The 22,880-nt window shown below is 41.0% G+C and overlaps 1 protein-coding gene across 10 annotated transcripts in view; it reads right to left on the minus strand.

Moving 5' to 3' along the window:
• SLC9A9 (solute carrier family 9 member A9) overlaps nucleotides 1-22,880 on the minus strand; it is a 607,901-nt gene that overhangs the window by 246,334 nt on the left and 338,687 nt on the right. For all 10 annotated transcript variants that reach the window (XM_031448683.2, XM_064491830.1, XM_031448597.2 and 7 more), the window contains 2 exons: nucleotides 12,475-12,613; nucleotides 9,739-9,844 (listed from right to left, as the gene is read on the minus strand). In XM_031448683.2, the coding sequence (XP_031304543.1) occupies nucleotides 9,739-9,844; nucleotides 12,475-12,613 (245 nt within the window). The remainder of the gene's footprint in view (nucleotides 1-9,738; nucleotides 9,845-12,474; nucleotides 12,614-22,880) is intronic.

Raw genomic sequence — 22,880 nt, forward strand, 5'->3', positions numbered from 1 at the left:
CTGCATATATGGAATTGAAGAATTATAAGTCGCCTTCCCTGTCCCCCTAGCTTCAGGTTGACTTCCTGACAACTGAATTACCAGTGTCCTTTCTTGACCTTGATCTCCTGAAGGGCTGGTCAATGACCTCCCTCTTTGAATTGCCCCCAATTCCATAACAGTGCCCAGCAGACATCAGACACTCAAATGCAGGTTTGTAAAAGGAATGAAACTCTATTTCAAGAAATATTTATCTGCTCTAAAAAGAGAATGCAGGAGAAATTATTTTTGATCCTCGCATACAAATAGATGTTTATGTGAATTTATTAGTGGCAGGGCCCATTTTCTTCTAGTGTTTAAATTTTCTTATTCAAGACTATTGTCACCTACAGTCTCTACTACTGATAACATTATTCAGTAGTTCTTTTCTCATTAAAAGTTGATGAAGCCTTCAGATACAGCAGCTGAAAAGCAAACATCTGTCACATGGAGCATGATTTTCTTTGACATTAAATGCAGACTTGAGGGGTTTCTAAGACCAGAGAATATTGCGTTTTTGGACAGGAAATATTGATTATATCATCAGAACAAAGAGCGAGAGCAAACGAGAAAGAAAAAAAAAATGTGTCTTCCTCTCAGACGATACTCTGAGGGGTTTTAAGGTTGATGGGTTATTTTTCCATGCCACACTTTTATTTATTTTTGATCTGGTAAAAAGAGACATTTCTGACAGGTTTCCTACCAACCACTGCTGAACGTGAACCTGGAACTGAAAAGTCAAAGATTTAGCGAAATAGAAAACTCCTTCAGGGAATATGAAAGATTCCAAGTTTCCAAAGCGTACAATCACTGTCTAGTTCACCATATTTGGCAATGCCACAGTCCGCAAATTAATCATGAGTCTGCGGGATGTAAGAGTATCAATTCAGAAAACAACACACATCTATGCTCTTATTTCTAGATTCTTCAATGCAGAAGGTAGGCATGCATTTAAGAGTTACTTCTTGTCAATGCTGCAAGGTTTATAAATTTCCATTTAAAACAAAAATCTCCTTCAATAATGTAGTAGTGAATATTTATGCAAATTAACTTGAGGCCTAGAGAAGAAGAAAAATCCCCTTTAGCTTAAATTCCTGGCTTTTTACCTCAAATGTTGGTGTTTGTCAGGTTTGTCCCTTCTTTTCAGTTTCCATTTCCTTAGAGTCAGCTGGACATCGTCACCTAAATGTCTAATCAGCAAGCTCACCCCAGGTGTTCATGTCCCATGGCCCACTGTACTTTTCCATGTGAAGTTTCCACACTTGTGTAGAATCCAGAAGGTTTTCTTCAAATGAACCAGTTTTTGTGTCTCCTTTTCTACTACATGTATTTATTCACTTACCACTCCCAGTCTGATGAAATGAACCACTGATCCATTTGCTATAGGGACTGAGAATGATCGTCAACCCCTCTTTCTCCTTCACTTACATGTTAGTCATTTGTACCATCTATCTTCTGACAATTTTCTACATACCTGTGCAGAACATGGGCAACTGAGAAGGGAAGAACTTTCTCTTTTCCCTAAGCCTTGCTGACACCATGGGGAGATGTTAAATCATGACTGAAAACATTTACAGTGAAGAAAGCAGAGGTGAATTTGTCCACTATTCAAGTTACATGTGCAAGGTTGTCTGAATATTGAAATGATGAGCTGTTTGGTTCAAGAAAGTGCAGCTGTGAGTTAATATGTTGTTATGCGAGATGTACTTTACACCCCTGCTTTTATTGCGATGGCATCGTTGAGCGTTTGCCCTTGGTTAAGCAAGTTGGTTAACTAATCCCCTTGAGAACTTTGGGTGTCTATTGCTACAGCTTGAATGCCTAATATTTTGAGCCTCCGGGTTTTATTTTTGGCTTGGAAAACACTCAGTGCCCCTCATTTGCTGGTGAATTGTTGGCTAATTAATCTGGATTCACATGGTCCTGTCAATATGAAGCAAGAACAGTCTAAAGCTGAGATGTCAGCTAATGACATGTATATAGAAACTGAAACCAGCCAGACTTGAATCGAGAAATAATTCAAACTAAGTCCCCTCCTGGTGATTTGTTTTATTTACTGAGATCTAGAAATATATTTCCCATCCAGTCATGCGATGCATCAGTAGAAAGCCAAACAGAACACATTCACCTCTGAACTAGAAGCCTTCTTAAGAGTTACAGACAAGTTTTTGCCAAGCTGAGAGATGATGGCGATGAGATGTAAAAAGCCAACTTACTCAGATCAAGTGAAGTTGCAACATGTCCAGTAATAGTCATTTCATTTGGAAATCTTTCCTCCTTGTCTACTGCAAAAAAGAAAGACTTCCCCAGGCTTCCCTTCATGACTACTTTACAAAAGCCTTTCAAGAACTGACCTGACAGATAAGCAGGACTTGAGCTTTCAAGTGTCAGCTTTTCCTTATCATGACAATGTAATTAGGCCTTTGTCATTTGAGACCAACAGGAGAAAAGGCCTGGTTGATGGGATTGAGATGAATTAACTGTTTATATTGTGCTTGATGCTTGTGTGTGCTAAATTCTTCTCTCTTTCAGACATCTTGGTCAATTCCTTAGTGAACGGGCCAGAGTGTCACTTGTTTTCACCCTTCTGTGTTTAAAAAAATTCTTCAGTCTCTTACTCTCTAGAATCAGACTACAAAGCCCAATAGCATTGCTTAGTAATGAGCACTTTTCTTTCAGATTTTTACGTGTTTGTTTTCTTAGATGGAAACCATTCTAAGCTGCGTAAACAGTGGGCTATACAGTTCTAACTTTTTGCATGAGAAAATGAGGGATGCCAATGGCCCCCCTCCTCCTCTTTCACTTCCAATGGACATAAAATATGCCCCAGGAATCTAAAAATGGAAGCTGTCTTTATTACAGCAGTGCCTGGAAGCGGAGAAATCATTAGACATGGTGTCAATGTTGCCATTAGAAATCTTACTCTTCAGGTGTTTAATGACAGTCCCTGAAAGTTTGCTTCTGGCAAAAACCTGAACCCTAAAGTCTCAGCTGGGAAACAGATTATAAAAATGAATTTTCAAACAACCTGTCCAGCTGTGCTTTTGGGTTATCTTTATAAACTGAAAAGCAGCTTCTATGACAGGATTCAATTCCACTAGAGATTATGCTATAAATAATACTGCTGAATTATTTTCAATATTCAATTTAAAATAATGGCTCAGTAACCTAATGACTTTTAGAAAATAGGACTCTGCAAGAGAAAAATTCTGCTTGATCAGAAATTAGGTATGCATGTGTTCCAGGTGCTTCATGGAGAGAATACCTCAGGTCACGTGTTTACTCAAAAGCCACATTCTGTATGTGTAAGTGTCCTTCTATTACAAAATAATAAAAATCCTTTTACCTTGGCCGTAAAAAAAAACCGAGATACCAATTAACAGGGAGACTTATTCCAATCCCTCAGCAAGTTAGCAGAAGAGCTAGAAGCCAGAGACATATCCCCCAGGGGCTGATTCTGTAATTAGGGCAGACACTTCCATATAAATTCCCTTCTTTCTATGCAATCCTGGCTCGTGAGGACTCCTTAAAATCCATTTCTATCTACACATCCTCATTCTCCAGAAAGACTTTTCACCTGCATTTGACATTCTGCCCAGTCTTCCCATATAAAAGTTTTCTTAAACTGCACTTGTATATTTCCAATAGCAGAGCATCAGACTTCTGGGTAACAGAAATGACAACCTTCATTTGCATGTCTAAAAGCCACTTGTTTCCATAAAACTAAGTTCTTCTACGTGACTACTGAATACTTGCAGGTGCAATTTCCAAGAGACTGAGATGAGGTGGCTGCAAATGTGGCCCTTGAAGTAAAAGATGATCAAAATAAATCAGATGATCATCATCAAATTAGTAACAACTGAAAGTGAAAGCAGAAGATGTGGTAATGAGCAAGCCCCCCTCACAAAGAAGCGTTCATAATGAATCTTATAAGAAGCTGAATTGAAAAGGATAATGAACACTGTGCAAACTGTCTTTAAAAGCGTGATTCTTTTTGTCTATCAGTATGCACCTGGCATAAGATGGTCCCAAGCATCCAGGCCTAGAGGCTGTGCTGTCTTTGAGCCGCTCTTCCCTTCTGAATTGTCACCAAGTTATGCAGCTTCTTTTGTTGAAATACCTCATGGATTATTCCTTCCCTCGTACTATTTAGGTTTCTTTGTTTATAAGCAATAAAAACTGATTCCGGCAACTGTAATCAGAAAGGAATTTACTAGAGGGAAGAGGCAGGAAGGCAGCTCCAGGGATCTATGGCAGAAATAAATAGAGGGTCCCAACAGTGTTCCACTCTTGGAAATTATGGGTGCCAACAGTTATAGACCCTTCTCTCTCCCTCCTAAAGTTCACATCCTGGGGGAAGAGTTTCTGGTTGACCTAGCTTCAGGTGTCCCTATTATCTTTTGTAGGGGAGGGGAGTGGGAGGGTGGGGTTTACAAGTTAGTATCTGATGGAGGAGGGGTAGTTCCCTAAGTAACAGGAGGATGCTTTATCAGTAAAAGTGAGAATGGGTGCTGGGCAGCCAAAACCAACATATGCCCACCATATTCTTTTAGACTATGCTCTTGTTTCCTTAGGTCACATGTCTCTATTTTAACTTAATGGTTAGAGAAATGAAATTGCAAATTAATGCAATTTATTATATATCCTTTAGTTGGTGTATGAATCTGCTCTGGAATATCTTGACCAGAATATAAAATCTGCAAGAATATTTCAGGCATAAGGCACTCACTACCTTATAAAATAGTCTGTTATTCAACTTTTGGAAATATTTCCTTTTGTTGAGCTAAAATCATTCATTCCACTGCTCAAAAGACACTGAATGCCTAGCATGCTTCAGCCATACTGCCAATGATGATACAGCCCTCATGGGCCTGGTAGTTTAATATAAGTTTGATCCATCAGTCCTAATTCTACACATCAGCCCATGTTCTCTATTTCAGAGCTGCAGAGAGTAAGTCAAATAGTACAGTGAAGTCTACATGCACATAAATAAACTATAGCCGTCTAGAAACTATAATGGAAGAAGCTTCCACTCATCACAGTAAGCCAAAATATAAAATAGCTTAAAAACTACTTAACAAGAAATCTGTAAGTCTAATGTGAAGACAACTATAACAATTTACTAAGGGCCATAAAAGATGACTTGAATAAATGGAGAGATATAACATATTCCTGGGTAGGAAGACTCAATGTTGTAAAAACACCACTTCTCCTCAAATTAATCTAAAAATTTAAGACAAACCAAATCATCATCCTAAAGTTATTTTCTGCTTGAAACATAATGAAACTATTTTCAAAGTCATTCTGGAATAATAAAAATGAGTATAGCAAAGAGGTCCTTGAAAAGGGGGGAAGGGGTTAAGAAATGGATCTATTAGATATTAAAATGAAACATGGAGCTGAAATGATGAAAACGGTAAAGACCAAAACCACAAGCTCAGTGGAACAATAGAAAGGCCAGAACTTGCACATATATGTATGTACCTACACATGTGGACACTGTAGTATAAATTCATAGGTTAAGGTCGAAGGGTCTTAGGATGAGTGAATAGAATCAAATCTCCACTATATACTGCACCTTATATCAAAACAAATCCCAGTTGGATTTCAATGCAAAAATAAAGCCAGACAACTATTAAAAGAAAGTACACATTATTGTCAACAAACACTGGGCTTTCTAAGTAGAAATTAATAAAATCTTGGGCTTTCTAAGGAGGAGATAAAATTAACCATATGAAACTTGAAAATGTCTACATCAACCTAAACAAAAAAAACATATTTGAAAGGTAAAACCATGAATTGGAGACTATTTATAGCCTACAGGACAGCTAAAAGGTTAATTTTCTTAATAGATAAAGATCTTCTAAAATTTAATGTGACAACTATCAGCGCCTCGCTAGAAAAAAGGACAAAGGGCATAAACAGGTAGTTCACCAAAGGAGAAATACAAATTGCCAATGACATAATTAAAATGATTTCCTTGGTGAAAATATAATAAATTTAAATCAGAATGAAATGGAACTTGATTATCAAATTAGCAGTGATGAAAATGAGTCAGTGCGGTGAAGATGTGAGTGAATGAGCTCGCGCTTACATTGCTGGCGGAAATACAAAAGGATAGACATTTTCTGGAGGATAACTTGGATGACATTAAAATTTTAGCCTTCTTATTAACTCTACAACTTTATTTTAAGGCAGTTAAATAAATAAGAATCCATGTGTTAATATATGAGGATTACCATCACAATCACAATAATGTTGAAAACTATAAACAATCAAAAGGTTGATATAATAAATTATGGGAATAATTAATATGATATGGTACTAGGCAGCCATTAAAAATAGTAATATAGAAGAATATTTAATGCCATGAAAAAATCCATTATAAATCGCTGAATGAAAAAAGCAAGTTACTTAAAAATAAAAATATAATCACATATATGTATTCATGCATATGTTTAATTAAGTACATGTAAATGCATATAATTAGATGGACTCAGATAAACACTAAAAACAGTTATTAATAGGCAGTGAGAATATAGGTAACTCTAATTTTATTTCCTTCTGTGAATCTTCATTTTACAAATTTTCTACAATGTGTATACCTTACCTTGGCAGTAAGAAAAAAATTTAAAAATGTTCTTAAAAACAGATGTATTTTGTTTAAAGCAACAGAAATCTTTTTTTCAAATGAAATCTTGTGTGAAAACCTAATTCATGGAACCAGTAAGAGGGGTGATGTGGGGATGGCCTAGTGGGCATCCTTGAGCACCCACCTAGCACCGAAAGGGCTGGTGGAATTGTGTTGAGAAACTATTGTGCACCTTTCCTAGAACTTACATGATGTATTGTTAGTGAATCCTTGCAAGGCCTTGGGATTGCTGGTTACTGCTACAGTTACTCATAAACTACTTGTTAACTCAGTTCATTTAGTTTGCTGTATTCATTCTCATATATTCATTTGTTAAGCACTTTTTAAAAAGTCTTCTAGATTTTAGCTTTGTGCTGTATTAGTTTACTTATGGATTAGAACTAGAAGGATTTTCCTATTACATGAAATATCAGCAGAGAATTGTAATTTAATACCACACCCTCAGATTTTATTGATGGTTGATATGGGAAATGACTACATGAAGAATGGATTTCCATCTTCCCTAAGACAATACATTGTCTGTTATAGTGCTCAAAGGTCCTTATATAAATATGCATGTGATAAATTTCCTTAAAATTTTAGAAAACAAGGTTTCCCATTTTATAAATAAGTATGACTTCTGTTTATAATACTGTATTGTTCCTACATAAGTCATCAAGTTTCCCTTTTGGCTTTGGCTGCCAGAAAGCTCAGAGCTATATTTATTGCCAAGCCACAGCAATGAACAGCTGCCTAATTTTGCAGAAAAACTCTATCCCAAAGCACTTGAGTGTCTATCCTCAACTAAATGGTCCCATGATGTACATGGCTCCTGTTATGAGTTGTCTCAAATCCAATTTAGAAATAGGCAAGGATTAAATAATAAACAAACAAACACATAAGCCATTTGGACTAAGCAGGCTTGGTCTTTGGCAGGACAAAATGCTCACACCTAAAGTTTGGTTTGTATCAAACGCCTGTTGTGCATGTTGCTTAATCTGGAGGACTGTTCTGGACTAGTGCACCTCTGGGTGCAGCCATGGAAGTCTGAGTCTTCCTGCTACGAGACCCATACCTGCATCCACCCATCCCACGACGCTAGCTCCTTAGTGGCAGGCTGCACGGTATCCAATAAAGATTCCAGGTTGAAAGGGGTGGCAAAAAAGCAAGGCACAGACAAGCTAGAGATTTGTAAGTGAACCACATCCTTTAAATGAGTTAAGAAAACAAGATCTTGCTGAAATGGACCAGGAAATAGTAAGACAATTTTCACACAGAAACAATCTTAGGCATTGGTGTGTGTGTGTGTGTGTGTGTGTGTGTGTGTGTGTGTGTGTGTTTATTTATTACAATGTTCAACAGGAGACTAAAAAATACCAAGTGAATTAAGATACTTTTTTTACCTTTCTGGAAGGTCAAACAGCTATTCTTATTGTTAACATTACTTGCGTCATTTTACAACATGTTAAGTGCTGAAAAGGGCACAGAATGTGGAAGAAAGGGGACCACAAATTTTTGAAAGACAGATGTAAACTGTTTCCTGCCTTATTTCATTTAAGGGACACTAGCATTCTCTTTCTCTGGAATGCATAAACTCTTCAGTAACCTCTCTAATAACATGGTAAGGCACTAATATAATGGATGTCGTGCTGGAATGACTTGAAATGATACAAGGGCCTGGTGGGGTGGACTCTGGTAATGTAGTCTTGATTATAGTGTCATAAGAACTGGCAGGGTGGCTATCTGATTCAGCAACACACTCAGAGCCTGTGGGAATAGCTTGGTTCCTGTGGCTATGAAGTCAGGTGAGTCAGCTGCCCAGAGCAACAGGTTACCATGGCAACAAAGATTTGCTCTGGCTTTCCCAGAAGGGACAAAACCAACTTAGAAGCAGGTGAGCCTGGCAGGCTCCTGGGTCTTCCTACTCTTGGGGGCTTGCCTTATATTCCATAAATAGAATTTCATTCAAGATAACAACGCTTGGTACCCATGAGCCCAGGCTCTGGAATCAGATCTCCTAGTTTTAAATCCCAGCTCCACCACTTACTGTTGGCTGAGTAAACTGTGCATAATCCTTAACTTTGAGTCTTTCTGTAAATTAATGAGAACATTCACAAAAGGCAGTTAGCCAGCACCTGGCTCATGGTACATGTTCAACATATGTCAACTTTTATTATTATTTACACTTAAAGTATCATCTATTCAAATTCAAACACCCAGGGAGACACACTTTGTTCCCGGCTAGCACTTTGGGAGACAGGGGGTGTCTCACCACTTGAATGTCAATTAAGGTGTAGTTAGTGAGTAGCAAGGGATCTAGGATTGAAACCTGGGAGAAGCGGGGAACTAGGCCAAAGGAGAGAAATAGCTTTGACATTTTGCTCAGAGCTGCAGTGATTCTTCTACATGGAAAAGCACCCAATTGTTGCAGCCATCCAAGCACAAACCCTTGCTGTTGCAGGAAGGCAATCTAATTGCCAAATCCAGGTACAGGATGCATGGCCCTGGAACCTTAAGGACTGCCTCTTTGTCTATCAACTATTCCACCTCGGAGGACTCTACATACAGACTTTCTGCAGTAGGAGATACCAAACTATAGAGTCACCACATTAGCTCTCTGTTTTCTGGTCTGTGATGGAGTGAATGCAAAGATTGTGAACACTGTTGTGTGTGGAGATGTGCACACCCCAGACAGGCTGCTTATGCAGGCATAGCTGTAAATAGCCAATGGAAAGCCACCACCCTTTCCCACAAAGCAGCTGTGCGTCCATTCACACTGAGCAGAGACTCCCATTTGTAAAATCATCCATCACCTCCACACATCAGTCATTTGTAGATTTCAACATCCCCTTCCTGACCCACAAGGAGAGAAGAGGAAATGGCACTTTGGAGACTTCTGATTGAGCTATTGGGTAAATGGATGAATTTTTTTTCTCCCCAGGGTACCCAAGAGACTGATTCTGACACAAACCTATAGAAGAGAGACTTCATTTCACCTGCTGTGCAGGGAGTGGGGCACAGGGCAGGGGGTGGGGTGGGAAACACATGTATTCACATGCCCAGTTTGCTGCACAGAACAAAGTACTGACCTGTTAGGCCAGCAGCCTCAGCAGACAGGAAGGCGCTCCAAGATAGGAGGAAAAACAGGCCGGTTTCCAGCATTGGGAACTCACACAGTTTGGTAAATTTGGTCAAGTGACAAAGACGTGTTAAGGGAAACAACAACTGCTTGTACAGATAAATCTCCTTCTTGGCTGAGAGAAACTAATCTAGTTGTGATAGTTTTAGATGAGAGAACTGATTTTCAGACCTGACTGGGAGGCTGTAACTCTCACTGAGACTTACTTTGAAAGCCAGCATGAGTTTCATGCTTCACTGGGGGCCGAACACTCTTGCAAAAATTCAAACTGGTGTTCAGAATAAAAAGATGTCTTACTAAGAGGATAAAATCAGCTAAGTGCAGGCAAAAAACTTCTTAAATTTGGCCTCAGCTCTTGGGGTGTGCCCCTTAAGAGACTGGCAGATCTAGGGGGAAAGCCAAGGAGATTGTGGCTGGAAGAGATCCTACCAGGGCATAAACACCAAAGGAGGCCACTGCTCTCCAGGGAGTGCTGGTCTGTGGACAGATCGCCTTGAAGAAACTTCTCTCCTGGGGATGGAAATTGGATAAGAAGCATTCATGTTCAGTGATAGGGAAGCTGCCTATGCTCTCTCTGTATAAGTAGGATGGAGGAAAAAGTATATTATTTCTAGGTCAAGCAAGATGCCCTTTGGCGAGCAATGGTTCATTTTGGCCAGGATGACACTTGGTCAATAGTCTATAAATTGCAAATAGAGCAAAGGCACAGTGATCTGAGTCATGCAGAGAATGGGTTATGAGATGATTAGGAGCATGTGATGGATGGGAAAGGACTACACTGCAGCTGTGTCCACTGTTAGGCTGAAAATGCCTTGACAGAAAAGGAGATGCAATGTTGCATTTTTGTGCTTCTAGAGCGAAATCTAAAGAAAATTCCACATTAAGAGATGTTTAGCAGCAGGGCAGGGAAGCAAAAAGCATGACTCCTGGGATGGAAGATCTGGGTTTGAGTCCCAGTTCTCTAAGTCACTGGCTGTGTGATTTCTGAGCAGTATGTTTATCTCTCTGAGCCTTATTGGTATCCTAGGTGAACTGGCGATAAGAAGAATACCTACCCACACAGTGTGGAGAGTAAAATGAGATGAAGTATATTAAAAATGTTTTGTAAAGTCTTAGGACTTAGAAAGCACAAAATACCAAGGGTAATGTCATGGTTGGGAGTATGGCTACTAGAAGCCAACTCTATCTTGGGCTCTGTGCCTCGGTTTCCCTGTCTGAAAGTGGGCATAATAATGCAACTGATTCTCTAGGTATATAAACCAGTTACAATATGTCGAGTGCTCAGAAGAGTGTGGGGTATATGACAAGGGATGTGTAAGTTTTTATATTAGTGTGATTTAAATTAATTTGCTCTGCAAAACATTTTCTGAAAAAAGATTCAGTGAGGATCTGGAAACAATTCTTCATCTGGAGGAAAAAATAGGCTGCCCTTGGACTCTTCCAGCATCCTTTCTTGTTACTTGGAGGAAAGGCTTTGTTTCTAGTGGCGTTTGTTCCTCTGAATTCTCTCTTCTAATGTGCTATAAGGAGAAGGTTCAGGCCTATTTGAATAGCAGAGCATCCCCTGGACATAGGGTGTTCTCCTTCTACTGCCTCCAGAAAGCCATTCGGTTCTGAGCAAGCTCCACGCTAGTCCAGAGCCCTGGAGCCTATACCCAAAGGAGGTTTGGCCGAGGCCCCACCTCCGTCTCTTCCTTCTCTCCACCCTTTTTCCCATTGAAGGCAGGGTCCACGTTTTATTCATCTTCTGACTTGTCTTAGAAACCCTTCATAGAACCTAGTCTTTTAGCAGTTTTCAGTCAACTGCTGGACCAGCTCTCATGCAAAAAGACCTCAACATTTCACTTTCTTTGCCTCAATCCCTGACCCCTCTTGCACCTGTCTTCTTTCTTCCTTCTCTTTTCCCCAAGGTCTTTGATCCTTTGCTCTGCCTCTTCTTTGTGACCTCTGTTAAGTCCTCATACTCGACGTTAGCCTTTTGGCTTTCCTCCTCAAATATGACTTATTTTTGGTCCATCCAACTGCTCTGAATGAATAACCCACCAGACCAGCTCCTTTCCCTGGCTTGACTCCTCTAGGAAATCTACCCATCCTCTCACCTCTCTACTGAAAAGAGGAAATGAGATGACTACCCAGATAACAGCAAACATCATTTCTGCGTTGCTTGCTGTTCCCTTTCCAGAAAATAGCTATGGATGCTTGTTTAAACCCATAGTGATCATTGGCTCAGCCAACCCTGTGAACTAGTGATTGATACAAGTTTGAGAAGGAGGCAGAAAATACTTAGTTTATCATTCACAGTCAATCCTGTTTTATCCTTGGCCTTGGATCTTTAGTTCTTCCTCTTGACCCTAATGTAGTTAATCCTGATGCCCCCCTTCCCACCTATTTTCTCAGGTGGTAATTTTTAAAACTGTTGATATCCTAGAATCAGAGAGTATCAGCAGCAGTGCTAGAACTGTCCTTAGACAGGAAAAGAGCCTGGGCCCCTCTTCCACTGGTACCTATGCCTTGAGGGTTGACTCAGAATCAAGATGGCCCCAGTGGTGCTGGATTGCACTTAAACAAGACTATCTAGCCATTTTCTGGCCTGGAGTTTGTCCATCCATAGAAACATTCCAGGGACATTGACTGCTCTTAACAGCCTCACACAGTCCCCAGCTTTCCACCTCCAGACAAAGGATATCAGTGCTGTGACAACAGCATACGCAGACCCCATTGCAAATGAGCCGGCAAAGATCCCCAGGAAATTCCCCACGGACTGGAAGAATGCTGCAGCATCAAATGCATTTGGATTCTCCTTGGGACTGTAAATGGATATAGAACTGAAAAGAGAAGAGAGTGAAGGTTAGTCAGTGACTTCCATCTCGTGGCCCAAACCCTAGAAGTTACAATTTAGCACCCACTTTCGGGGGGAGGACACCTTCTCCTATGAGATTAGGTGCTGTCTGGAAGAGTTCAGGGGAAACAAATGAGGACCAAGAGAGAAGGAGAAAGCAGAAAGCTCTCCCCTTCCGTACAGCCCAATCCCATGGTATCCATATATTGCTGCCAGTCAGTAAACATTTTTATATTGGAAGGGTCATAAAGAATATTGTTTCTGAGCAAACTAGGCATTAAAACATGGTAGGTGTATAAGGAATCTGCTGAGGAGATAGATAACTGTGAATTATTTAGTGGCCATATGTCTTCAGCGCTGTTATATATTCACAAATGTTCCTGATAAAAAGTGCACTTTTATAGCCTGTGCACAAATGGGCGATACAAATCACAGCATGCACAAAATATTCTGCTGTGATCTTGTCATAAACCACAAAGCATTGCTCCTCTCCAGTGTAACCCTTCAGAAACAGAGCCCAGATGACGTTCAGAGCATCACAGCATTAACCCCTGGGGAGAGACAAAACCCTCGTTTTCCCACTGAAACAAATAGCAGCAGCTGCCTCGGGTCATTTTTCATACCCCGATTCTGGTGGTTGCCAACAGATTTATACCCATAGAGGAAAAATCAATCCACCAATAGGCAGTCTTTTCACTTAAATATTTTTGAGGATTTTATATTTGCTATTTTTTTTTAACCAAGGCCTCAAATCCCAGACTATTCATGTAAAGGACAAGGTATGTCTTATTTTAGGAAACATGAACTCCATATTATAGCATTAAAATGAACAGATGTGCTAGAGCCAGTAGCTTTGGGGAGACTAATGAATTAACTGTTCAGATTTTTTTTGTTGTTGCAGTTTTTATTTTAATACGAGGTCTTTAAAAGTAATCAGACAAAAACAAGAGTTTCTCAGCAGCTTCTGGAAGGGACTTTGTAGCTGTGTAGAGAGCAAACAGTACACTAGACACACTGACTTAAGATTAGATTGGATTTTACAGAGATGTAACTGAATCTTTTACCGGCTGGATGTTTAGGACACGTTAACTCTCTGACCTGACTTTTTGTGTCTAGAGACTAGTTAAGAGAAAGCAGGGGGAGTGGATTCCAATTCTCCTCTAGGAAGATGTCTGGCATAGAAAAGGTAGTTTTAAATGTTTTTAGCTTTTCCCTGGATGTCTTTAAACCGCCAAAGTAGGCCAAACCCTTCTGCTTTGATCACGTAATTGGATAAGGAAGATGAATGTGGATCTCAAATGGAACCCTGAAATGTATGCGAGAAAGGGATTGCCTTTGAAGTGTTTTTCCTCTTTGTAAAGTGTGGTGCTTTGCAGGAAAAAAAAAAAGAAAGGAAAAGCAAACCCATATTTGGGTCCATGGTAGCTGACAGGCCTGGGAAAGTGTGTGAAACCCCCTCGCTGTCATGAAACTTGGTGCCTAAGGCCGTGTACGTGAGATGTGAACATATTTCTTCATTCCAATGAAGAAACAATAGTAATGAGAAAACATTCTAGTTGCAGTGTGCCTTTCAAACAAAGGTTTTTGCACAGTAACACAGTTTTTGTAAATAATTCTGTTAATTCCTCAGGCTGCCCCCAGCAGATCTGACTTATAGAACAGGACATCTTCACCCCCATCTTCGCCTCCACATTCAGCAGAAGTGTTTTCTCTGTCCCCATGACTCTTGAGCCCGAAGCCCCACCAGCCCACCTTCTGGTCATATTCTGTGTCATTATTTTTGTGATGATTTTCTCTAAATCAACATATTTTTGTTCAAATGTAAATGCTTTTATTAAATAATCTTTATGAAATCATAGATTTGATGTGCTTACTATATTTCTTTCTAATACAAATGAGATTATGTAATTATAAATTTTGAAAAAAAAGAAGTTCACCTGTGTGTCACTTAAAATCATCTGGGTATCCCTATGGGTTGATAGTCTGCATTTTGGGAAATGTTTTCTTCCTGGGCTCTGATCCCCACCCAACAGGGTACAGCCTACCTTCCCTGTGACGTCAGATTTAACTGAAAAGAAGAGCTTAAGTCTCCTTGACCTATAGAGGATTGCCCATTGAATTTGCCAGCCCTAAAGCACCTCAGGATGTTACCCAGGATGCACTGGGGACCTGCTCTATACCAGGAGATGCATTAGGTGCAAGGTGTTGGGGGCAGGCAGGGAAGGGCATAGAAAAGAGAAGCAGAATTAAGCTAACAAACATTTTATTGACCACCTGCAAGACATAGGCAGAGAAGCCTAAGATATAGATGACAACTAGCTATAGTCATAGTGCTGAGTGTGACTTTGTGAGAGATGTACAACATTTATTGGGGCAAAAGAGGAAAGGGAGACTATTTTAGAATAGAGGGGGTCATGTTTGAGCAAGGAAGCAAGTCAATAGTCAGTGATAGGGAGAGGGTATTCCAGGCAGTGGAAAGAGTGGAAGCAAAGGCAAGGAGGCAGGTGAGTTAAGGGCACTTCAAGGTAGAACCATATAGTTACGGCTAGAGCCTAGGGGCATGTATGTGGGCAACCGTGGAGGGGTAAATGTGGGTAGGTGGCATCACCCAGAGCTTTAAATTCCACATTAAAAATATACAAAAGCCCTCACAGTTACATAATATTTAGTTCTCTTATGCCTGCATTATAACCTTATTTGATCCTATAAAATGTATGCTAGATAAATAGAGAGGTAAGGTTAACTTTTTCTTTCTCCCAACTCCCGTTTTTTAAATAAAATACATCAAATCAAGACTGAAGGTGACACTTGGGACTCTCAGTTTGAGCCTCAAAGATCTGATCCTTATTGGCTGAAAGGCCTTGGGTAAGTTACTTCATCATACTCAGACTCAGTTTCAAAGTCTGTAAAGTAGATATAATAGTAAGTACTTATCCCCCAGAAATGTATGAGGATATGAGGTACATTTAGAATCTGTATATTTACCTTGTGGGTTGTAGGGCCAGTCATTGAGTGCTGATTATGTGCACAAAAAATTAACACTCAGTGAATGTTAACTTCCATCACCAACATCGTCATCATCATTCTACTAAGGACTTCCACAAGCTCCTGAGGACAGAGAGCAGAGTGCCGTGGCTAAACCAGGCCTCGGTCCCCACTACGGGCCAGTGGGGTATGGCTTCCCTCCCAGCACCATGTGCTTCCAGGTTGCTGCAGGGGAACCAGTCACTTTTTCATGGGAACAGATGGGTTTCCAGGGAGGAACTGGCCACAGAAGTGAGGCTAGCAGGTTGTCACGTTTAGTGCGGAGCTCCTGGCTCTGAGAATTAAGGAGGAAAGGAGTGTCCTCAGCCGTCTGGACAGGGATCTGCCCCAGGACAGGAACAGGCCAGGAGACTGGGCTTGAGTTGCATCTCCCCAGGTTTAACAGGGGATGTTCTGCAGGCAAAGCCCTCTGGCTTTTGGCGAGGAGTGAGGTAAAGAAAGCAGGAGCCTGTGGTTCAGGGATGTTGCATCTCTCCCGACTGCCAGGGTCTTAGGAGGTGGTTCCTCCAGGCTCTAACTCAGCTTCAACACTAAGCCTCTGGATTATGGCACAGCAGCTGCAGAGGGTGTTTTTGGAAACAACTGAGGGTTTGGGTAGTGGGTGTAGAGTTTTCCGACTTCAACCCGAGAGAGGAAGGAATATCATGTTCCAACGGTTTCAGCACTTTGGACTTAAAAAGGAAACACCTCCTCCTCTGCACCAAGGGAGAGGCTTGAACCACTAGTGGATGCAAATACCAAAGTGGGGAGAGGTGAGGAAGAGGAATTAGACGTTCTGCTAACCTGTGGTGCTTGTTCTTTGGGACAACACTCTGAAGAGGTACTATTCATAGAACAAGCTGGAGAAGATAGATCTGTGGCCCCCAGATTTCTGGAAAAGAATATTTGAGTTGGAGGGAACCAATATCCTTGAAAATGGCATGACCAGAAATACACAGTGGTGTTTAAATATTCATCTCATAAATTGGAAATAAGTCCAGGTTATTGATTCATTCTGTTCAGAAACAGATTATTCAGCAAAAACTAGTTTGATGATATGTATTGCATCCAGTCTCAGAAATAAATGTGTATATCTTTTACTCAAAAGTTTTGAAATGTATGAAATATCCTAAATTCCTTTGATGAGAGCAAGTTGAATAAGGATCATACTACTCACCAGGTCATTTAAGATTCATAGACATGAGGGAAACTCCAGTGTTTCTCAACAACCTATCTTTTCATCTTTATAATGTTCGTGCAGGGAGCCCACCTGGCAGCTTAGGTAGCATTACGAGCATAGTATCTGAATCTGAGATCTGGGTGCAAATCTCAGCTCTGCCACTTACTGGCTGTGTGACCTCAAGCAAGTTACTTAAAGACTATATGAACCTCAGTTTCATATCATGATGATGGTTAAAACACGATAATAAACATCAGGATGATAATAATTGTACCTGTCACATAAGATTGCTCTGAGAAATCAATAAATTAATGTTTTTAAAGCATTTGAAGAAGTACTTGGCACATATTAAGAACTAGGTAAACATTTCTTAAGTAAATCATTGTTTTTCAAATAACCCATCCCTCCTCCTCTCCTCTTCCTCCTCCTCCTCCTTCTCTCTCTTTCCTTCTCTTTCTCTCTCTCTCTCTCACTCAGAGCTTGGTTTCATTCTAAAAGAAGTATCTCAAACTGGATGTCCAATCAATACCTCAATCAAAACAGAACTAAGGCATCATCACCTATCTCTCTCACGTGCTGACTGGTCCCTGGTCTTGAATCTATGGGTTTCAGGGACCATTTGAGCTTACCGATTGTGAAGAATGGCATGGGGCACATATGCTCAACAAATGCTACTGATGAAGAAGAAGGAGAAGGGGAGAGGGGAAAAGAAGTAAAATGAAGAGGAGGTGTGTAAGAAGGTACTGCAATTATGCTGAGTGAAAATGAGATAATGTGTGGAAAGTAGTCTATAAATGGTACCACCATCACTGCCACCAATGCCATCCCTTCCAAAACTCTGGCCATCTTCCCATTCTGGACCCTATGAAGTCATTTATTTCCTGATTCTTACAATCTTTCTCGAGACCACCCCATTTCCAACACCACCCACTCCTGTTACTCTTTACTGCTACTGCTAAAATATTTCCCCCACAATTACTCACAGAAACTACCCAACAACCTCAAATTACCAGGCAGCCATTTTTTCATAACGATGCTCTCCTCTGACTGGTCCTCCCAGCTTCCATACGTAATCCACTCACTGTCCTGGGTGCCTGATTAGGACAACCTGCTTCTCTATCTCCCAGTCCTGTCTCATTTCTTCTATCAACATGAAATCAATGCTACTTTAAGAATTTTAGAAGGAAAGTATTATGCAAATACATAGTATCCTTTTTAGAATTTCTGTGAATTTAATCGTTAAAGAAAAAAAGGGGAGATGATTACTATAGCCAAAGATACACAAAAGAGCCTCCCATTTTTCTCTGCCAAATCTTTAATCCCTAACAATTTTTTTTTTCTAACTGCTGGCACCAGTTTATTGCAGAGTTTTTGATTAGTTGGGACATATACATGAATATTTTTTTCCAATCACTGATTCTAACTGTACTATATTGAATCCCTCTTTGTGCTGGGTGTATAGTTTAATTAATGATGTCTTGGTCAAATTCCATTATCCAACTCCTTTCAGCTTTTAAAACTTAGTGCTGTCCAGCTTAAAACCTAAATCATCAAAGCAGTATTCTTCTCCCTGCAGAATATTCTAGAGCAGCAGGCAGGATGATTTAGAACGAAGGAGAGGCAGAAGAGGTACCTTCCACCACCTTCCTGGGTACCAGCACCCCCTGGTGATGGAGGCATGAAGGATGGATGGGAGCCAAGCTCTCCATCTTAGGTGGCCCACTGCTTGTCCATAGTGGTCAGGGGCCCCTGGCCTCACTCTTGTTCCTGCTTGATTCTTCTCTTGGATGCCTCTGCTGACATGGTGGCACCTCTATTTTTTTGAGAGTCCCCTCTCTGGAGCCACTCAATTTTCCATCTGCCCTGCCAGCTATACACATCCCCAGCCCTTTTCTTTGGTTTGGATCAGGGGCCACTTGGGCAGGTCAGTGGCTCTCACCTCTCTCTTGATCACTCCCCAAACACAGCAAACCAGGGAGCGTTCAGGTCCTGCTGACACAGAAGGCTCCTGCTGATTCCTTTCAGAAATCTCTAGGCCAACCCTTGTGTTCTCGTGCTCTCCTATTCCAAGAAGCCACACACAAGAGTTCCCTTCTCTGCTCTGTTTTGGGAGGACCTCAGCCCCCCTTCAGTTCCCTCCATGGGGGATGAGCTGGAAGCCCTTTTCTCGCAGACAGTTCCAGTCTATCTGGATGATTCCAGGGGGTTCCTTCCACTTGACTTAGGGGAGAGGAATCTCTTTCATGGGGAGGGGTAATAGCTTCACATTTCAACCTGCACTCTCTCCAAGGAGGACCCCCTTTCTTTCCTATCCCTTTTATATACTGATTTGAGACCAGGTTGATGAGGTAGAAATGGGAGGTAATGAGGCTAATTCTGTTGCCAATTAAGCCTGTTGGGAGGTGTGTGGTCCTAACTGCTGGGCAGCCCAGAGGCTCCTTTTAGTACTAAGGCATTTAGCAACTTATGTTTTCAGCTCTGCTCCCTAAACTCAATTTGGAAAACCAGAAAAGACTCACATTACAGGATGATACACCTTTTGACCTTTATGTTCAGGTGCTTCTAGTTTCTTTTCTCCCCAACTATCGGGAGCTGCCTTGCCATTCTGCTCTGAAGGATGCATTTTAAGGAGAAACACAACACAAAGGGGTGATGGAAATTTGTAAAAGCTGCTCTGTTTGGCTGGCCCTAAGTGTCACAGGTAAGAAACAAAGTAGAAGAAAAACTAATTACAGTGCTATTTTGTGTTTAAAATTTTTTATCCTCCCTCCAAAAAAAGAGAAACAAGTAGATCTTTATTTATTATTTATCTTTTAATAACTGTATCAACCTTCCCTTTCTCAAGAAGTTGCTTAATTATGAATAACGAATTGATTTTTACGGGGCCAAGAATTGTGTGTACACATTGGAATTCACTCTGGCATCTGCTTGCCCATTATTCTGGCTTATGTTCTGCCAAAGGCCGATGAAGCTCTTTCAAGAGAACCTGCTGTAAAACATAATGACTTGAGGAACTGGGGGCATTCCAGGCACCCTGGGAGTTTAGAAGAGCTGCCTTTTAATAATAAGAGGAGCTGGCCAGAAGTTCGCTGAGCTTGAGTTAGAACCATAGGATTTCACCTTTCCAAGGGCCAATAACCCTGCAGGGTTAAGAGCTGTGTTTGGGGAGGTACATCAATTAACTCTTTCGGCTTCTGGAGGACTGTTTAGTTAATGACTGCTCCCTGAGAATCCAAATTCATACCAAAGAGTGATTTCCCAAATCCTGGACAAAGACCATTTTGTCATTTTGAGGTCTGGCACAAGAAAGAAAAAGACAAGAATTCTGTGAGAAGTATGAGTTAGTATACCATGGCTGCCTCCAGAATAATAGGATCTCAGGCTGAATTAACAGATTCAGTCCATCCACATATTTACTGAGCACCTACAATCTGCAGACATTGTTCTAGGCACTAAAGATACAGAAGGAAACACAACAAAGCTTCTGACCTCATGTTCCTTGCATTCCAGTGGAGAAGACGACATAATAAATAGCTAAGCAAATAGACATATGATTTAATGACAGAGACTGAAAAGAAAAATGAAGCATCATGAGGGGATGGGATAGAGTCTACTGGGGGTGCTGCTTTAGTTAAGGTGGACAGGAAAGGCTTCTCTGAAAAACATTATGAAGTGGAGTCCTGAGTGGAAAAAGCGGGGTGAGCCTTCTAGTCCCTAAAGCAGAGCTGCCTCGGTAGGTCTGAGGAGCCTCAAGGAGGCAGGGTACCTGGAGGGCAATGAACAAGGGGAGAGAGTGTGGTGGGAGACAGGGCTGGAGATGGGGTTGGGGCCAGGTCTTGTGGAAGCTTTCAGGACTTTCTCAGGACTTAGGATTTTCCTCTAGGGGTGAAAGGGCTTCCACTGGAGAGTCCAGGGTAGAGGAAAGCATGGTATAGAACATTCCAGGTGGAGGCTATGTTATAACATCTGAGGGAGCTGGAGTCAGCATGGCCCCATTGTACTCCTCAGTGGCTGGAGCAGACCAGGCCTCTCTTCACTGGTCTGGATGCCACCACCTGAATGAGACCTGACAAACCACAGCAGACCCCAGGAGAAAAAGTAGGAAGGAAGGTGTGGGAAGGAAGGTGTAAATAAGGAGGAGAGTTTAAAAGACAGATGGACTTAGAAACAGCTACAGTAAGCACTTGAAAGGTGATCATGCCGAGGAAGGACTGGCCTCGTTCTTTGTGTTTCCAGAAGGCAAGATAAAGACCCCAAGTAAGACATCAGAGGGAGAAAGAGTTCAGCTTTATATTCTATTTCAGAACTTCCTAATTCTTAGATCTGATGGGAAATGAAATGGGATCTATAAAAGCAAGTTCTCTGTCATTGGAGATACTTAAACACAGCATGAAAGAGTTACCTGTCAGGTACTATGGAGGAAATTCATGCACTAGACAGTGGCATAATGGGGCCTCAAGGAACCTCCCACCCCAAGAGTCACCAACTCTCTGTATTTTCCAGCTTCCTCCAGGACTATCAGGAGAGGGATGGAGAGTACTCAGCTTTCTGTGCCAAACCAGATCCTGCCACTAGAAACGGCTGAGAATTTAGTGAGCAGTGGGGAAGCAATGAAGGCACCGATGATTGAGGCTGGAGCCAGGTTGATAATGACATTAAGAACAGTTACAAATTTCAGCATGGAATAGTCTTTGACGGAGTCCTAAGTGGCTCTGGTCCATTAAGTTCCAAGTTTAAAGTGACAAAGAGAGCTCTGTGTTTAAAACTGGTTAAAGGGAAGAAGAGTTGAAGGAGGTTTGTTATGAATTATATGTGCATTTCCTTTGAAAGGAGACCTTAAATTACTTTGCAATTTAGCCTGAAAAGTCTTGTCAGAATTGAGTTAGTCTGTGGGCTTTGAGAATTTTTCTCTTACACCTAATATTGAGAGAAAAGTGAATTTGAGATAGTCCTAAATATAAAAGTAACTTGCAAATACTCTTATTTCATTTTCTTTCTTTCTTCCTTTCTTTCTTTTCTGAAGCAGAAACAGGAATTTGAATCGCACTACCGTGAGCCTATTTAAAAGAGAGAGACTAATTCTCATGATCTAATGGGAGCTTCAACCCCCTTCTCCAACTTTTCAGTTCCTTTAATCCTTGCTAATGAAATCTTAGCTCCAAAGAGTACTGTGATATGTGAAACTTTTAGTCATAATAGATATAAAAAGACATAGAAAAGTAGGTTAATAGCCACTAAAGATGGAAATCTAGTTAAAATTAAAATATAATCATTAACAGGCACAAGAAAGACCAAATATTAATCCCCAAGGTTGAAATGCAGAAGGGGGTCAGGTGCTTCAACATTTTCTGAGCACTCAGAATACTTATCATTCTCTGCATTCGTTCCTACAGAGCATTTAAGAATTTTTATCAACATTATCTCATTTAACCCTCACAGGGGCCTCCTGAAGTAGCTGCTATTATGATTTCCATTTTATAGATGAGGAAACCACGGTTTAGAGAAATTCAGTAACTTTGTATATTTTACTTCATTTAATCCTTCCAACCATCTAATGAAAATATTTGCCTTTTAGAGATCAATAGACCCAGGGATGGTAAATCACTTGCCCCAAGTAACTCCCTAGTAGCTGGAGGGGCAGGCACTCAACTCAGGCCTCACTGTTGAGAGCCCGTGCACAGCCACAGATGGGAAGTGAGAACACTTGGATCTACTGCCCGAGCGTGCTCACGGATAAATGACTCAACAAATATTTCACCTTCCTACCATAGAGGCAGACTACTCTTGGAAGTTGAAGGTTTTAGGACTTCCAGTACTAACTTGTGAGAGAAAAATCACATTAGTGAATATAGCCATTTCCACACAAGCTGTTTTGCTGACAACCTAGTGCTGCTCGCAGGCTCGGACTTCTTCAGGGAGGCCTCTTCTCCATATCCAGTGAGTCTGTTGTGAAACTCTGTACACTCCACGTCTCTAGGTGTTCATGGCAACACCAGCTCAGGTCTCATTTCATCTCATTTCATCTCGGTTCACCCTGTGTTGCCATGTG

Source organism: Camelus dromedarius, chromosome 2, assembly GCF_036321535.1.
Source record: "Camelus dromedarius isolate mCamDro1 chromosome 2, mCamDro1.pat, whole genome shotgun sequence".
NCBI classification, from domain to species: Eukaryota; Metazoa; Chordata; class Mammalia; order Artiodactyla; family Camelidae; genus Camelus; species Camelus dromedarius.